We start from the raw sequence: 22452 nt of genomic DNA, 5'->3' as shown, positions 1-22452 counted from the left end.
GGAGTAGTCAAAAAAGCCACACCCTGTTTCCCTGAAAACACTTGCCCAATAGCAACAAACCTGTCAGCCTCTCTTGAATTTTGTTGAAACAATATTTGTAGTAAAAACATTTTATTAATTGACTGCAAGGGTTTGCTTTGAATTATATAATAAAAATAAGAACACATATCACAGTGTGCTGCGTTTGTCATAATTATATAAAAATTCAGTGACTATGATATGTCCAAAGAAGTAGTATAGGTATCGGAATGGTATCAATCGATTATATTCTTGATTCACTTGGATCAGATCAATTCCAAAATTCCTATATCGCCCACCCCTAACTAAAAGTGAAAAATCAGTGTTTCTATCTCAAGGCTAACTAGTATTTAGGGTTAAATTCAGTCCTTATTGAACATCTTTTGTGAAATGGATTCATGTAGCACACACACAATTACCTAGAATCGCCATTACCTATGGCTATGAAGTCTTCAACTTCTCCAGGCTGAAGAGTAGCCAATGGGCCAGCATACAGCAGCAGTCCATCATCTTCCTCTGTCATAAACTCGAGAGAAAGATGACTATCAAAGCATGGCTTTATGGGAGGAAACCATGCATAGCCGTTTCCAAGGAAACTACGTCTTGTCTGCTGGCAGTCTGGCCCGTCGTGACGAGGGGGACATTGGCACCTATTCAGCACAAAAACATTAAAATACTATTGTGATAGGACAGAAGAAAATGACATCTGTGTTTAAACATACTATTGTGAGCGTGCTATTTCTTCATCAGGGGTCCATTTCAGTAATGCGGTTCAACAAGTACTGAATGTAACCCTGATTTGTGACACTCTGGTATAAAAACACTGAGTTTTCAATTACAGGCAATGTTCCCACAAAGCTGTGCGCTTGCTTCATTGCGCACTGCCCACGCCTTCACAGCGCACAAGAAACTCTGTCCAACGCACACAAATTAGGGCTTAAAATTGCAAATTTAATTCCCCAGAAATTTCGACCAGAATTACAGGTAATGCGGTTGAAAACAACATGGGTTCCTTTTTGTGTGTTATAAACGTGGTATTTTGAAGACAATATCGACTCGAGATTGAGTAAGTGAAAGTAAGCCCGCACGTGAGCTGGAGCTGGAGTGAAGGTGGTGGGTTTGGAGGATCTGGAAAGGCAAGGGCGTCATCCCAGCAGTTGAACTTGTGGATGCTCCTTGTATGTTATTTTCAGTAAGTTTCTGCCGTTGCACAATGTGTTAAACATGTTTCTTTCTGCCTGACCATGGTTATAAAACAACTTGAATTTGTTTTGCTTCTGTGTTTTTTTCAAACGTCACAGTAGTCTGCCTGTTCACATTTACATGAAAAATACTCTTTTTCTTGGGTTATAGGTTGCTGAAAAATCTGGTGTAACATTCAAATAATTTGCAAATATATCAAGTTAACTTTTTTGCGCCTTAACCCTTTTTTTAGCACTAATTCTGCTAAAAAAAAGGGTGATTAAATATACTTCTGCATTGTGCAACCAACTGAATAAATCCACGAAATGTTAGTATTATATTAAAAAAAAGACACTTTTTAAAAAATAGAATTCTCATATAAAATATGTTGTGATCATACAACCTTTCCAATAGTACATTAACCAATTCATTAATATGTAAAAAAAATAATTCTCTTTGACGGTAAATCAGCAAAATTTGACTTGATTTTAACTCATGTTTTTAAAATATTTGATAATGATTGCGTTGATTTTTCTCAGCATTGTTCCAAGCGAAGCTCAAAGACTTTGTGTGATTTCTCAGGACTGTGAAAGCTTACAGAGAACATTGATTACAGGTATACTGACTTTCAGAGCAATTTTTTAGAAACTTCTCCAGTACCATTAAACGTCTGTTATTTACATATACGATTTTTAAACAGGCGTGTGCATTTTTTAAGACATACTATTTTGTTCTTTAGTAAATCCTAAAAATATCAGAAGAATAAGTGTGTAAATATTTTCAAGACATCTCTCTCCATATACTGTAGGTGTTGGGTGAAAAGACGGTAATATGTAACTTACATTTTCAGTTGCATGAGGTTCTTCCCATTAGGATTTCCCACTGGGAAACGCGACCTTAATTTTTTTGCATGTTCACCCAAAAAGTAAGCACTACTCAACCATTGAAAGCACAACATTAAAATCCAAGGATTTCAACCTGTACAAACCCCGTCCATAAAGACAGCATAAATAGCATAGGTAAGCAGGGAGCGTCACTTTTTCATTCATACCAAACTAGAAGGCTTATAATGAATAAAAAACAAAATACAGAAAAAGGCACAAAGTTTTCTGTTAGTCATATTGAAATTAAAAATATAAGAGGAGATGAAAGGATTTGGAATAGTTTCACTCACTGCGCTTCTTTTACTCCAGGCTTGTTTCATAATTGCAGCCTTAGTTAGCTTGTTCATGGTGCAGGTACAAGTATGTTCATTTCTTAGATGTGCCCGTATTAAAAAATATATATATCTTGTTTGGTATTTGGGTTGGCGCTTGGACAGGGCTTGAAGCAGGCTTTTTCCTACCTTCACAATTTTCATGCTACACTAAAAAAATACAAAGAAAGGAAACCCACATCACCCCCTATTCCTCCTACCAAATGTTTTCAGCCCCGAACAGTTTCCCTAAAAGATAAAAGCATATAGGTGCAGTGGAAAATAAAGGGCTCTTTGAAGTAAATTGGGTATTGTTAACACACAGTTAATAGAGACAATATGTAACTTTCTCTTTATTAAAGAACACCTCAAAGAACGAACCCTTGCTTTATTCCCATCAACTCAAAAAAATAAACATACTCACAAGTGACAAATACTTGATGGTTAGAAAAAGGTTTACTAGTGAAAGGTAGAACCATGTGATGTGCTGCAAAATCTCGCCAGATGATTAGATATTTCTAGATACTGCTTTCAAAAATGTTGTAACCCGATAACTCAACATTTTCTTCATTTTAGGGTTAACATACACTGTGTCTCACAAAACCTCCTTTGTAAAATGGACCCTAGGTCAAGTATTGTTTATACGCAATGAAAGGGCATCTTATCTGAAGACTGTCTCCCATGTTCTCCTTCCAGGTTTAAACTCCAAAGGTGTCTTCTTTCCTAGGCTTTGTAGCGTATTATGAACTGACCGATAACGGATAATGGATAATGAATAACGAAGATAGAACAATAACCCTTAAAAACCCCAAACCCCTTTCCTTATTTTGAGTGTCTACTAGACCTTAAACTTATCAACCTATCTGGTGTATTTGACTGCTTTGTAGTCTTGTTATCACACCAATGTAACATTAGGAGCTTTCCACAGACAATACATTTTATCCTGATTTTTAAAAAAATTCTGTTTTCTTATTTTTCTAACATATCTACTACCATGACTAAACATAATTTGACTGATAATGAGATACGACCTCACACATTTTCATGTGTTGTCTGCATCCCTAATGGTCTATTTCAGGGGTGCTCACACGTTTACAGCATACGAGCTACTTCAAAATGGGCAAGTCAAAATTATCATGGAAACTGTAAGACATCTAAATATTTCGGAATGCTTTGAGGATTCTATTTACATTCTTTGATTAAACAAAAAAATGAAACTAATAAAGATTGAGGGGCAGTCTGCAGTGAAAACTAAGTTCCCAATTTGTGTTGTTGAATGTTAGAAATATATCTCAATCTAAATCTGAATAGATCAAATGTGTTGACTCAAAATAAAACAACAGTCTAATAAAAAAGGAGTCAAGTCATTCTTTTTTTTTATGGCCAATGATTTTGCAAAGAAATGATAACTAACACTGTAATCAGCGGTGGATAGTAACGACTTACATTTACTGTTTTATGTACGGTACTTGAGTAATTTTGGGGACATTTTGTACTTCTGGGAGTATTTTTAAAATAAAAAACTTTTTAGTTTTACTTGAGTAGAAGAAAAATAAACAGTTATTTTACTCCGCTACATTATCCTTCATTGGGCCTGTTACTAAGTAACGGAAATCCACGTAAGTACGAGTATTTCTCTGAGTCATTTGCTTGTTTTTTCTCTTTGGTGTCCCCTGATTAAGAGCCACAGTGTGGCCCAAGACTTTTCTATTTTAAAGGGGCAGTGCACATATCAAGCATGGAGCCTAGACGTGAAAAGAGAGAAATAACACTACAGAAGTCAAACTCAAACTGTATTTAAGTGATTTTATTTACTTTACCTGTCACGGTCGCCTTGGTGACCAGTCTGCCCCGCCCCCTGGGCAACAGCTGAAAGCAGTTCCACTAATGGTGGGTCTGTATTTAAGGCTGCATGGTGGGCTCTGCGGTTGCGGGTTCATTACTACTCATTATTCACAATCCCGGTCTGTTATGCCTTGTCCTGTTTTAGTCTGTTATGCCTTGTCCTGTTGAGTTCGTGCCGGAGGAACTCTGTATTGTTCTGTTTTGCCTCGGAGTATTGGGCGACTTTTATTTTATTAAATAAAACCTATGGATCGTCAACGCATTTGAGTTCTCCCTTCATGCCTCCTGCCTCCGTTCTGGTCCGGTCACCTTCCACGCCACCACGTCTCGTGACATTACCCTTTCAAAATATTGCTACTTTATTTTTATGAATGCATGATTTTTTGATTTATACTACTATATTGTTTATTAAAGTACTTGAACTTACCTCAATTATTATCGTTTTCAGAATAATTGTAATTTATATTTGATTGAATGGATTTTGATGAGTTGATGATCTGATTGTATAGTTGTTTAAAACATAAAGAAAAATAAAACATTGCTACTGTAACTTGGTACTTGAGTAGTTTTTTCACCAAATACTTTTTGCTTTTACTCAAGTAACAATTTGAGTATTAATAAATTGAAGTAACAGTACTTTTTCTTGAGTAAAATTTTTGGCTACTATACCGCTAGCTAGCATGCAGCAATGGCTGAATGTATATTTCTTTTGAATTACTCTGCAGATTTTTGTCTTCAAATTCAAAGCACTGAATACAGTTTTCCATGGTCTACCAGTACTACTCTTGGGATCCACCAGTAGATCATATTATACGTAATGAGGACCCCTGGTCTAGTGAATAGAATCTAGAGCTCAATTCCCGTTGCATTTAATGTTATACAATTGAACACAACCATCCATGTCCGTAGCAGCCTGTTGGGTGTGATCCGGTTTGGTCTCTGTTGCCACCATTATAAACTAGATGTGGTCAGTGATAAAATGTATCAAATGATAAATAACTGCACAAATATAGTAAAGCATTTCCAATTTTGACTGTGTATAAAGCCCACCAGATTATAAGGCACACCTTCACATTTCTGGCCAATTTGGGGATTTTGGGTGCGCCGTACAGTGCAGAAAAAAGAACGCTATATCAATATTTTGGGAATGAAAATATGTTTTAGTGATTCTAGCCTTGTTCAACACCATGTATTCCTGCCACTAGATCTAATAAGTTTGAAGTATACTATATACGTTTTTGTCTCACCTGTATCCGTTGTGGGCATCAATGCAGGTTCCCCCGTTACGACAAGGGTTACTCGGGTAGAAAGAGCAGCGTCTGTGATTTATTCCCCTGGCGATGCAACTGCAGACGGCTGAGGTCGTGACTTTTACTGAGACTAAGGATAAGGCATCAGAATCTATCAGGGTTGGCGACTCGCTGATGCTCAGCTGCGTCTCGCAGCCACTTGAGGCCTTACAGTCTGCTTGCAAGCACTCATCCACCTGAACTTGGCTTACATTAGCATGCAACAGTGACTGCAGCTGCAGAGGAAGGAGGGAAAGAAAGACGACCGTTAATGAGTCACAAAATAATCAGTAAACCTACAAGGTTTAGTAGCTTAAGAACGTCATTCTACTGTAATTAACACAGAAAAAGATAATGCAGGCTTCACAGCATAATATCGTGACAATAAAACAGCGGGGCATGTGTACGTCTGGCAGGGTAATTAAGGAATGCAAGATCAACTATTTAGGAAAAGCAACACGATATATGAACAAATTAAAAATATAAAATTCAGTCTCAAAAATATCAGGGAGAAAATACCTACAAGTCACTACGCTTTTGCTTCGTTTTAAAGTTGTAATGGACTACGAGTCCAGCCGGAGAGTCTGTTGCCCATAAGGGCAATTGTTTTTCTTTAATAAATAGGTTACTGTGTTTAAAATATAATGCAAGGCTAAAAAAAAAATTCATTAAGAGGCGTTCTACATAAATATCTTGCGTATATTTTAGCTGTAAGTTGCGACTCAAAATCCAATAATTATGTATCCGGGGTTTCCCACATCACTTTTGGTTCCACTAGCTCAACAGAAACAAATACAATTGCTGACCGAAATGTTGCACATCCAATCCATCACCATCCATGTTAAAGAATTAAGAAGGCAGTGTCGTAAGTTTTTACATGATGTATAAACAACTTTAGAGTATTTATAATAATTGCAATATATGTAAAGTTATTCACTTTATTCTCGCTTATTATTGGCAGCGTAGCCTTCATTTACGTTTTCTTTCGATGCGTTAGTTAAATTTGCGCACGTCTTGATAACCCCCATCTTGAATGGTCAAATGACCCACAAAACACACGTCGTAAACAACTCGGGTTGGAACTGAAAACAGCATCTGGTGAGTGGGGTCGCGACGCCTTTGGAGTTCTACAACTAAAAGCGTTGACCCAAAAATCCCCACGTGGTTGGCGAGTGTGTTACTTACTTACTTAAAATGTAAGAAATGGAAGTGAATTTGTTCCTTTTTTTTGTCTTTGTAAGACATTGGCTTTAAATTTTGTGCAGCTAGTAAAAATACCTAATTAAGTTCCATTCCTAAAATTGAGCATGCAGCTTTTAATCAAGTGTCCTCTGTACTCCAGAATTTGTGTTATGGTATTCCAGGATGAGTGCGCAATGAACACACCTGAATCTAACATACCTTCTTCTTTTGTGCTGCAAGTCTTCCATGCAGCTTCTCTGGCTGCATGAAACCTTTATCAGACAATACATAGAAATAAATGTCCAAAGTTTTCTCCCCTTTTTCCGCAATGCTGAAAATGTTAATGTTGCCTGGTTTGACGAACAGCAGCTCAGACAGGAACTCCCAGAGTGTCTCGAGGCGACTCTTCCTCTGGACGTGAGATTCGATAAATTCTCTTGGGGTTATACCTTTGAGAGACAATGAGATTCGGGTGCAATGGATGTAAATTGAAGACTTTTTCATGACAACTATAGAGTGGATCAAAGCCTATGGAGTTTGCCTTCCCATTGGCACATAAAGTCTGACATCTCTTACTATTGATCAGACTGAAAGCATTCATCTGTTAAAACGCAAGGTCAAATGCATCAATTCTAGAAGGAAATTTAACTTCTCCACAAAGACTAGGTGATTTTATCAGAAGAAATAAACATTACTTTTGAGACCAGCTTGCAATTGCAAAGGATAATTGAAAATTCAATAATAAATCTAGAACATGTTAACCTTAAACTTCTAAATTTATAATGACTTGTCAGAGAAGCTTCTATAAAAGCCTTTGACTTTACTCCAAGATTGACTTTTAAATGTCAAATTTACCTGACGCAGGCAATGTGACCTTTATCACCCTGATTCGCAAACAATTACAAAAAATACAGAAAATCCTTTAAATTGATTTTTTACAAGGATTGATGAATAATGAAGTCAAATGGTTTAAATTAGACAGACCTTTTAAAAAATAATTATCTTAAAATTGTTTAACGTACAAAGCAGTCGACCAATAAAATTATGCTGACCTTTCAAGAACACTAAATTGTGACTCAGAGATTTATCCTATTTTTTTCCCATTCTGATGTACGGAACATAAAATTCAGTGTTTGTATACCTTTTTCATGGCATCCATTAATTTTCAAGACATTACTAAGGACGATTAAAGCCAATCTTCCATTTGTCCCGTACTATTAAAATATAAATTCAGTTGTGAATCATGTATTTGCAGAGCCCAAAATAAATCTGTGATTTATATATTAGATTTGTAATCTTGCGTGAGCATTTTTTAATACATATGATTTTAGATCATAAGGAAATCAGGAATATATCTGTTTTGGACAGAAATCTCTGCCCATATAAGTTTTGGGTAAATATGACAGCAATATATAACATATATTTTCAGTTACAGGAAGTTCTTCCCGTTACAATTTAACACTCGGAATTGCAACCTCCCCTTTTTGCAATGCTCAACATAAATGTCTAGGATTGATACGCAATCCTTGCAATAATGCACATTTCCTAGTGTCCTGTTAAGGTGTAGCATCCACCTGTCCTTTTGGGCGTGACCCGTATGGGACGATGACACCTGATAGGACGATGTTGTACGGACTAATGCCAGCTGCAGTTAATCACGAGGGAAGAAGAAATGCAAAGCAAAGCAACAGACTTGTTCTCAACAGACATGTTTAAAAAAACATGGGAAAAAAATCTGCATTTAAGAGCATGTTTTTCAATCTTTGAAAATACGTAAAATTTCAAACATTTCCAAGTATTTCAAGCACCTGTACAAAACCTAAAAAAAATTACCTGCCAAACGTAGAGAGGCAGATGACAAAATGGCCTTATCCCTTAGATCTCTTACATGAACTCGAACAATGGATATCACATCTGGCCAGATGCTGTCAGAAACCCTAACACGCAGCATGTAACTCCCTCCTGGTGTGTTCTGCTGAATAGTCAGCAGTCCTGAGGTGTGATCAACATGAAAATATCTGTTGATTGGGAGAAGATAGTTAGGGGGAAATAGTAAAAAAAACAGTGTCTATTGACACGCAGTATATTATTTAAATATATCCATACATACAAACAGTGCACATGTTTCGTATAATGCAGTGGTGGGCCATGTATTTCACACCTCAAACAAACGAAGCGGCTCTATGAGCCACCAGGCCGCTAGGGTGATGGATGGTTCACAATTACGTAAAATTGGATGCAACTGGAGACGAAGCCAGATCACAGCGGGGAGAGCGCTGGATCGTTTCCCCTCGACCACCAGGGATACAGACAACTCATGAAAAGGCAATAGGTCTTATTTAATCATTACGCCGCACAACGTAGTCACAGTACCAGCTATGTTGGGGAATTAAGAAAACATAAAGTGATTAACAAGCAGGATAAAATGTCGTTAAACAATTTTGTCACAAATGCTTCGGACATGCGTGGCCATGCATTCATTTATGTAATGCAGGACGTCACAATTACTTTCCACAATGCACTTTTCTCCATTCAGTTCAGAAACATATGTGTTTATTAAATATTTTGCGAGAGGGCATACAATCCTGTAGTGCAGTGGTCCCTAACCTTTTCTGTACTACAGACCGGTTTAATGTCTGATATTCTCGCAACCCGGCCCAATAATAACATATGTAAAAGTTCCTAATACGCGTGTGATCATGAGATAAAGCCTAATGCCTTTCCATTGGTTGTCTGTGTCCTTAGTGGTTTCATGGATAAGATCAGACGCGCTGGGGCAGCAATATTTATTTGATTCCTGTTGTTTCTAATGTTATAGATTCCAATTGATACATCAGTGCACAAATACAGTTAATTTTTACATTTTATATTATATGTAGGGCAGCACGGCGGAGCAGTGGTTAGCGCGTGTGCGGCACAGTTCTGAGGTCGTGAGATCGAACCCCCTGTGTGGAGTTTGCATGTTGTCCCCGTACTTGCGTGGGTTTCCTCCGGGCACTCCGGTTTCCTCCCACATTCCAAAAACATGCTTGTCAGGTTAATTCGTCTGTCCAAATTGTCCCTTGGAGTGAATGAGCGAATGAGTTGTCTGTCCCTGTGTTCCCTGCAATTGGCTGGCAACCAGTTCAGGGTGTCTCCTGCCCACTGCCCGATGATTGCTGGGATGGGCTCCAGCACCCCAGCCACCCTACTGAGGATAAGCGGTGCAGCTAATGAGATGAGACATCTGAGCCCTCTAGAGCCCTGTGGTGTTCCGCAGGGTTTAGTACTTGGCCCCCCTCTTTTCAGTATTTACATGCTTTCATTAGGTGATATTACTCCCAAGTATAATATCAGTTTGCCCACTGCCCGAACATAGCTGGGATGGGCTCCAGCACCCCCGCGACCCTACTGAGGATAAGCGGTGCAGGTGATGAATGGATGGATGGATATTATATATATATATATATATATATATATATATATATATATATATATATATATATATATATATATCCATCCATCCATCCATCCATTGTCTTCCGCTTATCCGAGGTCGGGTCGCGGGGGCAGCAGCGTTAAAAGGGAAGCCCAGACGTCCCTATCCCCAGCCACTTCCTCCAGCTCATCCGACGGGACCCCGAGGCGTTCCCAAGCCAGCCGAGAGACATAGTCTCTCCAACGTGTCCTGGGCCGCCCCCGGGGCCTCCTGCCGGTGGGACATGCCCGGAACACCTCCCGAGGGAGGCGTCCAGGAGGCATCCTTATTAGATGCCCGAGCCACCTCAACTGGCTCCTCTCAACGCGGAGGAGCAGTGGCTCTACTCCGAGTCCCTCCCGGATGACTGAGTTTCTCACCCTATCTCTAAGGGAGAACCCAGCCACCCTGCGGAGGAAACTCATTTCGGCCGCTTGTATCCGGGATCGAGTTCTTTCGGTCATGACCCAAAGTTCATGACCATAGGTGAGGGTAGGAACGTAGATGGACTGGTAGATCGAGAGCTTTGCCTTTCGGCTCAGCTCCCTCTTCACCACGACAGACCGGTACAGGGTCCGAATGACGGCAGACGCTGCACCGACCCGTCTGTCGATCTCCCGTATATATATATATATATATATATATATATATATATATATATATATATATATATATATATACATACATATGTACACATACATATGTATAGATATGAATACAAATCCAAATGATGAAATATTAATTAACTAGTAAAGTCATGTGAAGCCAACTGTACTGTGGGCTTTCCTTGAAAATGAAATGATTTGGAGACAAGTCTCTTACTTAGCTGCATGTGTCTCTAGTGTGTAGGTCTTGTTGTCCCAGTCATCCGGATCTGGCACATACACCTTCCCTAGTGTTACATTTGCCGTCTTCCCTGTTTGGAGTAAGCACGCACACAGAAACATCCATTCTTATGGGACGACCTCTGCTGATGCAAACATTTATCTCTTTATCTTGCATTTTCGTCTACTTATTATGATCATAACTACGGAGCCCACAGCTCAGTTGAATAGACTCCCAGCGCTCCACTTCAGAGGTTCAGGAAGTTGGTCTATCTGAGTATGGATTATGTTATTATATTATTATCATGCTGCAGTGCCGGAGTAGCTGACACTAGGCGAGTAAACAATGGGAGCACGAAGGAGTCAAAGGGTTTGTTTACCACATTTTCTGAGGCATTTTTAAATGTAAGTCCAATATTGACAGGTTTACGTGAAAGTATTAAAACAAGAAAAAGAACAATTATTGTAAGAATAATGCAGAAGAGCAATTTGTTACGAAAAGCAGGGAACAAGAGGAAGCGATTTGATCAAATATACAACTCACCACGGCTATACACGTAGATATCTTTCTCCCCTGCCTGATGAGCGTTATCATTCTGGTCACCGATGGTTATGGTAAGTGTACTTGTGGCAGTCATTGGTGGAGACCCGCTATCTGTCATAATTACTGGCAAAAAAATTCTGCTTTGCCTTTCCCTGTCAAATCTACGCAATGTAGTGAGTGTGGCTGAGCCATTGCCATGATCCTGAATGTGAAAATCAGCCAAATAAACGCTAGGTAGGGCGATGACAAATGGAGGCCCGTTCTCAGTGGAATCTCTATCCAAAATCTTGAGCAGTGTTGAGCTTGTGTTCAGCTTGACCACTTGAGGCGCTGGACTGTTTTCCCACACCAAAGGGCTGTAGACTGTCTCAAGCTCTGGACCATTGTCATTCACATCTAAAAGTGGCAAGTAGACCATTACATTGGATTCCAGGGGCGGTCTACCTCGGTCAGATGCAATGACAATTAACTCGTATCTGTCAAGACTCTCTCGGTCCAGTGGCCCAGCGACGGTAATTGTACCAGTTTGGCTGACTGTAAACTGTCTGTATGGGTCAGACCCAGGATGAATACTGTACACAATCTCCCCATTTGAAGCCGAGTCAGAGTCAGTAGCCATCACTTGCACAACAGTGGTTCCTATAGCTACATCTTCAGTCAACGGGGATACATGGATAGAGCTCTGAGAGAAAACAGGGGCATTATCATTCTCATCCTCAACCACAACCAAACAATGTATTAGGTTTGAGAAGTCTGAGTCTTTTACTTTGACAGTTAAATTGAACTTTGGTTCCTTTAGTTCCTCAAAGTCAAGTGTCCTGTTCAATCTCAGAACACCCGTTTGATCCAGTCTATTGCTAACCATGTAGAAATGTTGCTCTGGGTCTCCATCTGTCACGGAAAATGTCAGTTGACTGTATGGACCGGCATCAGGGTCAAAGGCAACAATCTCCAGAATGATCGCGTCCACAACTGTATTCTCAGGAACATGAGCACCGCATGTCTCTATTTGAAATGTGGGAACATTGTCATTGGTGTCTAATAAGATAATAGTGCCAGTTGCTGTACTTGTCATTCCACCGCCGTCGTAGGCCACCACCACTAGCTGGTATCTATCCACTAACTCCCTATCAAGCCCGTCGGATGCCACTGAAATGATTCCAGTGCTAGAGTCCACTGTGAAAATATCTTCATTGTTAGTATTCTGCACATTTTCAATAATTTGGTAGGTGAGAATTGCATTTTGTCCGACAGTAGGATCATCACGGTCTACTGCCGACATTTTCACAACAAAAGTCCCAGGAGGCGAGTTTTCTACTATGCTACTGAGGCAACTATCTTGCAGGCACAAGAAAGTCGGCGGATTGTCATTGATGTCCCACACATTGACAATGACATCGGTAAAACCGGTTAATCCCTTGCCCTCATCATCAGTTGCCATGACAACAAAGCGCCAGACAGCACGCTCTTCCCGGTCCATAGTTCGCTGGGCATACATCTCTCCTGTAATGTCGTTGATCATAAAATGTGACTGCGCCCCTTGGCCGTGGATGGAATATCGTATGTCTTCCTGCTCTGCATCTTTGTCAGGGTCAGTCGCTGTTACCTGAAAAAATGAATACAACAAGAGAATGTAGAGATTCGTTGATTTTTTTTCCAGACCATAAGCATTTCAACCACGTTTCCCAGTTTTGTTGAGTGACAGAGTACTTCATCACTTTTTTTGTTACTTTTTGATCACAACCTAATTATTGTGCTGCTCTGCATGTCTTAATATCGTAGTTGTGAAATCTGTTTAAGGCAGCAAAAAACGTTTTTTTTTTTTTAATGTTTTCATTCATCGTGGGAGGCGACCATTTATAATTTGTCTTGTATTACCACATGCAGCCAGCTAAAAAGGCCTTACAAGCTGGGTTCATACGGACACTTTGGAGATTCCGGTTAAAATATTTCTGAACAAAAGTGGTCTCCTGTTAGAATGTGAAGTTCCTTTTGGGTTTGCTATATATATATATATATATATATATATATATATATATATATATATATATATATATATATATATATATATATATATATATATATATATATATATCCCAGCTATCTTCGGGCAGTGGGCAAACTGATATTATACTTGGGAATAATATCACCTAATGGAAGCATGTAAATACTGAAAAAGAGGGGGGCCAGGTACTGAACCCTGCGGAAGCCAATTGATGGGTTTTCTCGTTTGCATTTACTTGCACAACAACCACTTCAGGTTGTCTCCTGCCCACTGCCCGAAGATGGCTGGGATGGGCTCCAGCACCCCCGTGATCCTACTGAGGATAAGCTTGTCAGTAATAATATAACCGATTAGGAGTTATTCAGATAACTGTAGCATCAAGAAATGTTTATTAAAGTATCAGCTTCACTCCAAAATAGTAAATACAATGAAATCCCCATCCTCTGTGTCACATTTACCGGTAAACAACTTCCGGAAGGTCCAGGAGGTAGACGATGCGCCACTTCCGCTTTTCCGCCACAGTCAAGGTTGACATTATTAACACAGGTCTAGTGCACCCTCTTGCGGTTTAGTGTGAAAATAACATGTGAAGTGATAAACAATATTGATGATAAAAAAATAGAACTTAATGATATAATAATGTGTTAATAATTTAAAATATTATTCTCGCTGTAGTATAAGTTGCACCCCTGGCCAATGTATTAAAAAAAAAAAAACGATGACTTATAGTCCAGAAGATACAGTAATTGGCATTGAATCAACGTGCCGAGTGGCGCATCAATCGCGCGACACAACGAATCAATGATTAAATTCATTCCCAACGCTTTTATCGCTTTGGTTCGAAAAGGTGCTGGTAACCAGAAGCGTGCGCAGAGAGAGAAAATACCACAAAGAACTATTTCAAAAGTATGCAGTGCTTACTGTTTGGAAATAGTACCAGCTAGTTATACTGTCGTGCAACCTTTCATTACTTGCGATGCAAGAATCTCACCTGCAGCACAAAGACCGGTGACTCCTCAAGTTCCTCCGTAATTGATCCATAGTATTCATTCATGGAGAACACGGGTGCCTCGTCATTCTTATTGACTACCGTTACCACCACAGCAGCATAATCTTCCCATTTTCCATCTGAGGCAACGACCAGCATTTTGTACCTCTTATGCTGCTCATAGTCCAGTGGCTGTGCAACGAATATTCTCCCAACCTCTGGCTCAATGTCAAAAGCACCACCTTTGTTACCAGATGTTATTTGGTAGCGTAACTTTGCATTGGCACCTGCAAAATAATCACAAAAATGCATGAAGACGTGAAATGTTAAAATGCACTCCCACTTAACCCGGCACAATTACAGAAGTCAAGCAAATATGCATCACTGCAACAGTGCTTAACTTGAATTTTGGGGTTTGATACTATTCTACAACCAGTAGGCAAGTGCTCGGATCAGACCGATACTATTGTCCTGTCAACGTTACTTTGCTGCTCTACCAATTTCCCCAAAGTGCAGCTTCTTTTTGTAGATAGTGAAGCCCTTCTCTCCCTCACCCAGTGCCCTTGCCTCAGTAAGTTTATCCCTAACTCATGACTGACAGGCACACTTCTAGTAACTTTTCTTACCTGTCCTGCCTCTGCATTATTTCTGCTAGGCAGAGAAGAGGGCCAAATCTAAGCGTCCACACTTACCAGAAGCTACAAATGAAAGTGGGAGACAGGAAGCGTAGTGCGTTGTGGTTTTTTTCTATTATTGTGCAATGGAAGGTATTTAAGTTGACTTGTTGACATTGCTATACAATATTTGTATTTTCGTTATATGGCCGAGTTTTCGGTTTGAGTCACTTGGCTTTTGTTCTGTTGTAATAAAAATATTTACATTTATGTTTTTTATACTTTTAAAGTTTGCAATGTAGTTACTTCATAAAAAAATTAAACATCCTCAGTTCCTGAATAGTTGTGCTTTTAAACTAACTCAATGGGGGGAAGAGTTCAATACTATCTTGTATTTACTTGGATGGGATCAGAACCAAAAGTCCTAGAATCGCCCACCCCTAAAATCTAATGCAGTTTTGTTTAAGATGGCAACCCTCACGGGCCCCCAGCCACGTGTTTCCCCGTAAATACTGAATTAACCTTTCTTTAATAGGGATCTCTGACACCACAGAGGACAAGAGGCGGTTATTTTGATTAATTTCTGCTTACTTGCAAAGTGTAAGATTGTCACTTTTTATAAAATGTGGGCATCAGTGCATTAAAAAACATTAGTGTTTCTGAATCTAGTGCAGCAGAAAACATTAAGCAGAATCTCTTATTCATTTTTATGTTGATGTATATACAGGTATCTTTTCATGAATATGGAGACCCAAAAGCACAGAGCAAGAGGCCCGCAGGCCGGTTCATGTCCACCAAGGGTTTTAATCTGGTCCGCAAGACAACACTGAGAGAAGCGCAACAGAAACTTGAGCCGCAGTTATAAATATGTCCACTTGTTGTCTCCCAAGCCAGGCACCAAGCACAAAGCAACCGTAGTAGAATTTCTCTCACTCTCACTCTCTCTCACTCCTATTTTTCTCTGTCTTTTGCTCTATTTTTTTCTCTTTTTCAATCATATTCTCACTCCTTTTCTTTCTCTCTCTTTTTCATGCTTATTGTTTTTCTCTTTTTTTCTCTCTTTCTACGTTAATTTCTTTCTCAATCTTTTGATCATTCTCTCCTTCACACATTTCCTTTCTCTTTTTTTCCTTCTCTTCCTTTCTCTTTCTATTTATTTCTCCTTCTTTCTTGCTTTCTCTCTATTGTGCTCTCTTACCTTCTATCTCCCATTCTCTCCCTCTCTCTCTCTCTCTCTCTCTCTCTCTCTCTTGCTTACTTTGTCTTCCTTGTTCTTTCTTCTTTTTATCTCTCTTTCCTCTTTCTCTTTCTTTCCCTCTCTTTTTCTCCCCCAACTTCATTTTTTTTTCCTCTTACACCTATTAGTCGGGAGCCCGCGATATTATTTCCCCTACCATGATGCCCCCAGATAAAATGAGTTTGACACCCATGCCCTAAACGAACACCGAATACAGTTACACGTGTTTTAGTTTCAATGGTTTTTCCAATGTTCCATTAAGGTAGGGGTCTCAAACTCGTGGCCCATGGTAGTTTGAGCCCCACCCCCTTACCCCCCTTAAAAGGTTGAAAGCAGGGATTGGCAACATTTTTGGGCCGTGGGCCGCATTGGTTCGAAAAGAATTTTCACAGGAGTCGGGCCGGAGGGAGAAAATAGCTTATTAGAGGTATTTGATTTTGGGGATATGCTAATACAGAGTTTTGAATTCAATACCTCTGCAATTCATGATGGAAATAAATAACTTAAGCCGATCAATTTATTTGCGTTTGCATTTAACTGTACGCATTCTTTTTCGTTTTCTATTAGTCGCTTATAGGAAAAACGTCATCAAATAGGGTTTTAAAACACACATAATTCACTAATACTTCTATTATTTTACAAATAAAAACTGTAATTAAGAGTAAAATAAACGTAATAGGAACCTTTTAAATATTAAATTTCATAATTTGTATTAAAAGGACCTAAAAAGTGTTTTTTTTTTGTATGTTTTGACACCATCCAGTGGACATATTAAAATTTGCAGTTCATTGTTTGACCTTGTTTTGCATGCTTATCTCAGCATCCTCTTGCGGGCCGGATTGAATTTGTTTGAGGGCCTTATATGGCCCCGTTAGTTTGGTGACTCCTGGTTTGAAAGGGACATTGTATTTTATGTGTTGCTATATTGTGTCCCGCAACCAAAAATGAGTGCTTGAAGAGCGAAAAAGAATACAAACTATGGTGACTCAAAGTGACTAAAACAAGTTGTTTCTTTTTCTTTCTTTTGAGTAGCTGTGGCAGAAAGCTGTCTGTCAATCATGTCCGTTTTCTTATGGTGATGCACATGTTGGCGTAAATGGTAAATGCACTGTATTATATAGGTCTTTACAAGTCACTGGACCTAAAAAGCGCTTTACAATACACTTCACACTTTACCCATTAACTCACACACTTACACACTGATAGCGGAGTCAACTAGGCAAGGTGAATACCTGCATATCAAAGGCATTTGTGGTTCATTGTCTTGCCCAAAGACACATTGACATATGACTCAGAGGAGCCGAATTGTACCTTTGACCTCTTTGGTCCCAAGACGGACGCTCTCCTTCTTGAGCTACTGCCGCCCCAGAAAAACTGGAAAAATGCAAATTTATCGGCCTATCTTTAAAAAAAGCACATATATATGATTGTTGATGTATTTTGTATTATTATTTGGAAGGCTTTTTTATTCTTCTCATGCTGATGTTTTTGAGTTTTCTTTGACCTCATGTAGGTTTCAGATCAGGGAATGGTGGTCTATGCAGCCTTTTGAGATGTTGTGTGATTAAGGGCTATACACATAAACATGACTTGACTTGGATTCATATTTTAAAAAAAAATTAACCACTAGAAGGCTCTAAAAATATACACTGAATATATAATGTGAGTTCAGCCCACACAAAGCATGGTGGAATTTAGTACAGATTCATTGATTTATTTTCCAATTAATACAAATAATTAATATTCATATAAAAATTTATATTAATATTAAAATATATATTTTTATTTTCAGAATAAGCAGGTTGGCGCCTTGCATGGCTGCACGGCCGCTATTGGTGTGTGAGTGTGTGTGTGTGAGTGTGTGTGAATGGGTAAGTGTGAAGCACATTGTAAAGCCCTTTGGGAAGTCTTCATTGACTTAAAAAGCGCTACATCAAATGCAGACCATTTACCATCTTAATTAGTGTAAATAATTTAAAGAAAGATTTCAGAGAACATTGGAATGTTATTATCAGAGCTTTTTTTAGGTAAAACCCGATTTGGCCTTACCTCACTCAGACCTCTGATCTCAGATCTCTGGCGGCCTGAAATTTAATTGAGCTGAAAACCCCTGTCTTAGGGGCTTCTTAGAAACAGGACTATTCTCTGCATAGGATGCTCCTCGGTAGTCTATTTTTAGGGAGCGCCATTTACAAATTAACAAGGTGTAGACATTAATTGCAGTTGTCTGGTTTCTTCAAGGTTCATTTGCAATAAGTGTCACCATTAAAATGTTTTTTTTCTTCCAGTTGCTTCATCAGGCATACCTTCATCTCCATCATAAGCACTAACAGTGACAACAGCCAAACCAACATCTGCGTCTTCATCCACGGCGGCTTCATAGAGTCTCTGAACAAAGGCCGGCTTGTTGTCATTTACGTCTCTGACGAATATGCGAACGTATGCTATGTCTGTTTCAAAAGGACACAAGGGCAAGAAGGAACTCAGAACAAGGTACGCCACCAATACACATTTAAAAGATGCAACATCTTCTCCCTTTTGTTCAAGGAGTAGAATGCAATTATCAGAATGTGACTGGTTGATATGGAGACCGAGTCCAGCGTTATAATGAGAGCTTGGATGCATCTTAAATACAGTAAAGCAAAACACATTGGTTTCAGGACATTGCATTGATTTAAACTTGGCTAACTCATCAATCAGGGTTTGTTCACTTTTTTCATCGCCAAATTCAAATACTTGTTAACCCTTTATTGACCAAGTATCATGCAAGCTGCCTGGATTTTCCTTTTTTGTTATTTTCGCCATGAAAGATTCAGAAATCATGTTATGAGTGATTACTTTTGGCTCTTTTTTTAGGTAATGCAAGGACAGTTTAAAATAAAAAGCAAAACAAAAAACACACAAAAAAGTTATTGCCCCTTTGACAATTAAAACTAATCAAGTAATGTTCAAATCATTCAAATGTCTTGCATTGTTGGTTACAGATTTAAAAAAAATCGTTTACGACATGCATTACTTATTATGCTCGGTTTGTGTAATTTCTTTCCTGTGATTGGTCCATTGCCAGACATGGATGCCTGCGAGGTAACATTGTGGGAAGTTGCTGCCACCTTGTGGGTATTCTGTAGAACTAATTTTATTGGATTTTATTTTGTTTTATAATGGCTGTGCCTAATTTAAACAGTGTTTGACAAACGGGGTCGCCGGCGCCCCCATGGTATGAAGTGAGTCAAGAACTGAGATTTAAATACATCCTTTCAAAATCTTAAATGTATTGTGAATATATTTGTTAATTCCCCATATAGGTTTTGGGTAAAATCATGGTAATGTGTAGCTTACATTTTCAGTTGCAGGAAGTTCTTCCCATTACAATTTACCACTGGGAAATGCTACCTTATTCTTTTGCACTGCCTCTAATGTCCATAATTGATACGTAATCCTTGCACTAACACATTTCATATTGTAACTAACTAAATCAATGTGTCAAACCTGAGCACAGAATTTACAGTAAAAGAGTGCTAAATTTTGGTCTTTGTTTTTGTAAAATTATTTTTTTGTAATGCACAAAGCTTGGAGACAAAAAGTCTTGGTCATTACCCAGGAAAACAGAAGAAATTATTTGATTGGTTTAAACACAAAATGGGTATGGTTTAAACACAAAATGGGTATGGAGAGTCTCGGTTGTGCTTTTTTTGCAAGCTCTTAAGAATGCACAAGCCTAGAAATATGAAGAGTTCACTGCCTCCACTGGTTGGTGTACACTTTTTTTCAATTTGTTTTACTATTACCCTATTCCTTAAGCAGTATTAGGGGGTCTGCCTTAATGGGAGTATATTTGTTAATTTGTAACTATATAATTATTTTCCAAGTAACACACTACTTTTGGGTGTCAGTAATCTGGGAGTAACGCAAGGACTTTTTAAATGAGGTAAGGAGTAACCATAACTAATTACCTAATTTTAGTAATGTACCCAACACTGGTTGTGAACAATATTATCAAAATAAAGTTCTTAACAAACACACCTGGGTAGCAAACTAATTCAAAGGCACAAAAAAGGTGTTGATGTCATTTTTGCACATGCACCGATTGCCCTCCACCACTGCCAACCCCCAACCCCACCTCTCTACTTTCACATCCCAGGGGCCATGTAGAGATACAGGTAATGTTTGCAGAGTAGATGAGCCCCTCTGAATGTAGGAGATACATCACATAAGACACAGCTAAGGAAGATTGCAAATGCTAAGCAGGCCAGCCAACCCTGGAGAGAAGGCAATCTTTTTTTTACAAAACAGACTCCACGTGTTACAGTATCTTCACAAATATTTTCAAATACTCACTTGGGGATTCGGGGTGACCCCTAAAAAATGTAAACTTTTTAATAATCCAATAAACCCAAAAGTAACAGTGGGAAAATATGATATTTATTGTAATGAAAACCTTAAAATAGGGGTGAGGGCTAGCAAGACAGAAACGGCTCTTTTCATTTGTGCATCAAGATAAAATAAGGTCCATGGTTACCTTCTCTTTACCATCCCAATTTGAATGTTTGCAAAGCCGAAGCAACAGAGAGAGTGGCTTGAACCCTCATCTTTCATTCAAACGAAAAGAATGTTACTAGTTTTTACCATTCTTTACTAAAGACAAAAGACAAAAGAAAGTTTCTTTTTTATTGCAAAGAAAGTAAATTTATGCAATAACGATGCATGAATTTTTCAAGACATTTTCAGCGCTCCATTATCCCTGTGACATGATCGCAGGATTCAGGTCACTCGGACGCCGCTCACACACTCTCAATCGCTGGATAGAGGGGACAAAGCAACAAAAAGAAGTGGGGGCTCTTCAATGTGTGGACAAAGATCATATCAATACCATTTTTGCCATCTAGCAGTTATTTATTAAACTGAAATTATTCCCAAAAGCTTGAGACTTGCTAATCAGCAGAACCTAAGCCTTTAAAAATTGTGTTGTTTTTTTAATATTATACAAAAAAAAGTGTTTTTATGTTTTGACACTCAGGGACAATGCTATTGAAAAAAAAAAAAAAATATATATATATATATATATATATATATATATATATATATATATATATATATATATATATCATCTCATCTCATCTCATTAGCTACACCGCTTATCCTCAGTAGGGTCGCGGGGGTGCTGGAGCATGATATCCAAGCAATCATCGGGCAGTGGGCAGGGGACACCCTGAATTGGTTGCCAGCCAATCGCAGGGCACACAGGGACACTCGCTCATTCACACCTAGGGACAATTTGGACCGGCCAATTCACCTGAAATGCATGTTTTTGGAATGTGGGAGTCAAGTCAAGTCATTTTTATTTGTATAGCCCTAAATCACAAAGAGTCTCAAAGGGCTTCACAGATTATTACACTATATTACACAGACTATTTTTCAGCCGACGAGAAGAGTATAAATAGAAGATTAGCTGGAAAGCAACTAGCCGCAGCATCCATGGAAACCGGAGTGCCCGGAGGAAACCCGCACAAGCACGGGGAGAACATACAAACTCCGCACAGGAAGTCCAGAGCTGGATTTGAACCCACGCAGGAGGTTCCCAAGACACACACATATATATATATATATATATATATATATACATATATATATATATATATATATATATATATATATATATATATATATATATATATATATATATATATACATATATAAATATATATATATATATATATATATATATATATATATATATATATACATATATATATATATATATATATATATATATATATATATATATATATATATATATATATATATATATATATATATATATATATATATTTATATTATGGCACTGAATGAGTTAGGTAACATAAAATTCAGATTATAAGCCGCAATTTTTTTCCCAAGCTTTCGACCCTGCATTTTATGCAACAAAGTGGCCAATTTGGTCACGCCAGTCCATTCGTACAAATGCATTCTTAAAATCTGCTGTAGAGAGTTATTACACCACATAGCTCAGGGGTCTCCAAAATTTCTCAAGGCGAGAGCTAATCCTATTTAAATACGCGTTAAAAAAAAAAT

At 38.5% G+C, this 22452-nt stretch overlaps 1 protein-coding gene across 1 annotated transcript in view; it reads right to left on the bottom strand.

The window, feature by feature from the left end:
• LOC148363332 (neural-cadherin-like) overlaps positions 1-22452 on the bottom strand; it is a 233605-nt gene that overhangs the window by 54974 nt on the left and 156179 nt on the right. Inside the window, exons 16-23 of the mRNA XM_088340974.1 lie at positions 18687-18830; positions 14533-14816; positions 11537-13142; positions 10991-11084; positions 8545-8729; positions 6931-7160; positions 5488-5765; positions 454-668 (exon numbers count right to left, since the gene is read on the bottom strand). Of these exons, the coding sequence (XP_088197100.1) occupies positions 454-668; positions 5488-5765; positions 6931-7160; positions 8545-8729; positions 10991-11084; positions 11537-13142; positions 14533-14816; positions 18687-18830 (3036 nt within the window). The remainder of the gene's footprint in view (positions 1-453; positions 669-5487; positions 5766-6930; positions 7161-8544; positions 8730-10990; positions 11085-11536; positions 13143-14532; positions 14817-18686; positions 18831-22452) is intronic.

This window comes from Urocampus carinirostris, chromosome 7, assembly GCF_059441175.1.
Source record: "Urocampus carinirostris isolate Australia breed hairy pipefish chromosome 7, RoL_Ucar_1.0, whole genome shotgun sequence".
Classification (NCBI taxonomy): Eukaryota; Metazoa; Chordata; class Actinopteri; order Syngnathiformes; family Syngnathidae; genus Urocampus; species Urocampus carinirostris.
This window is presented reverse-complemented; position numbering and strand designations above follow the sequence as displayed.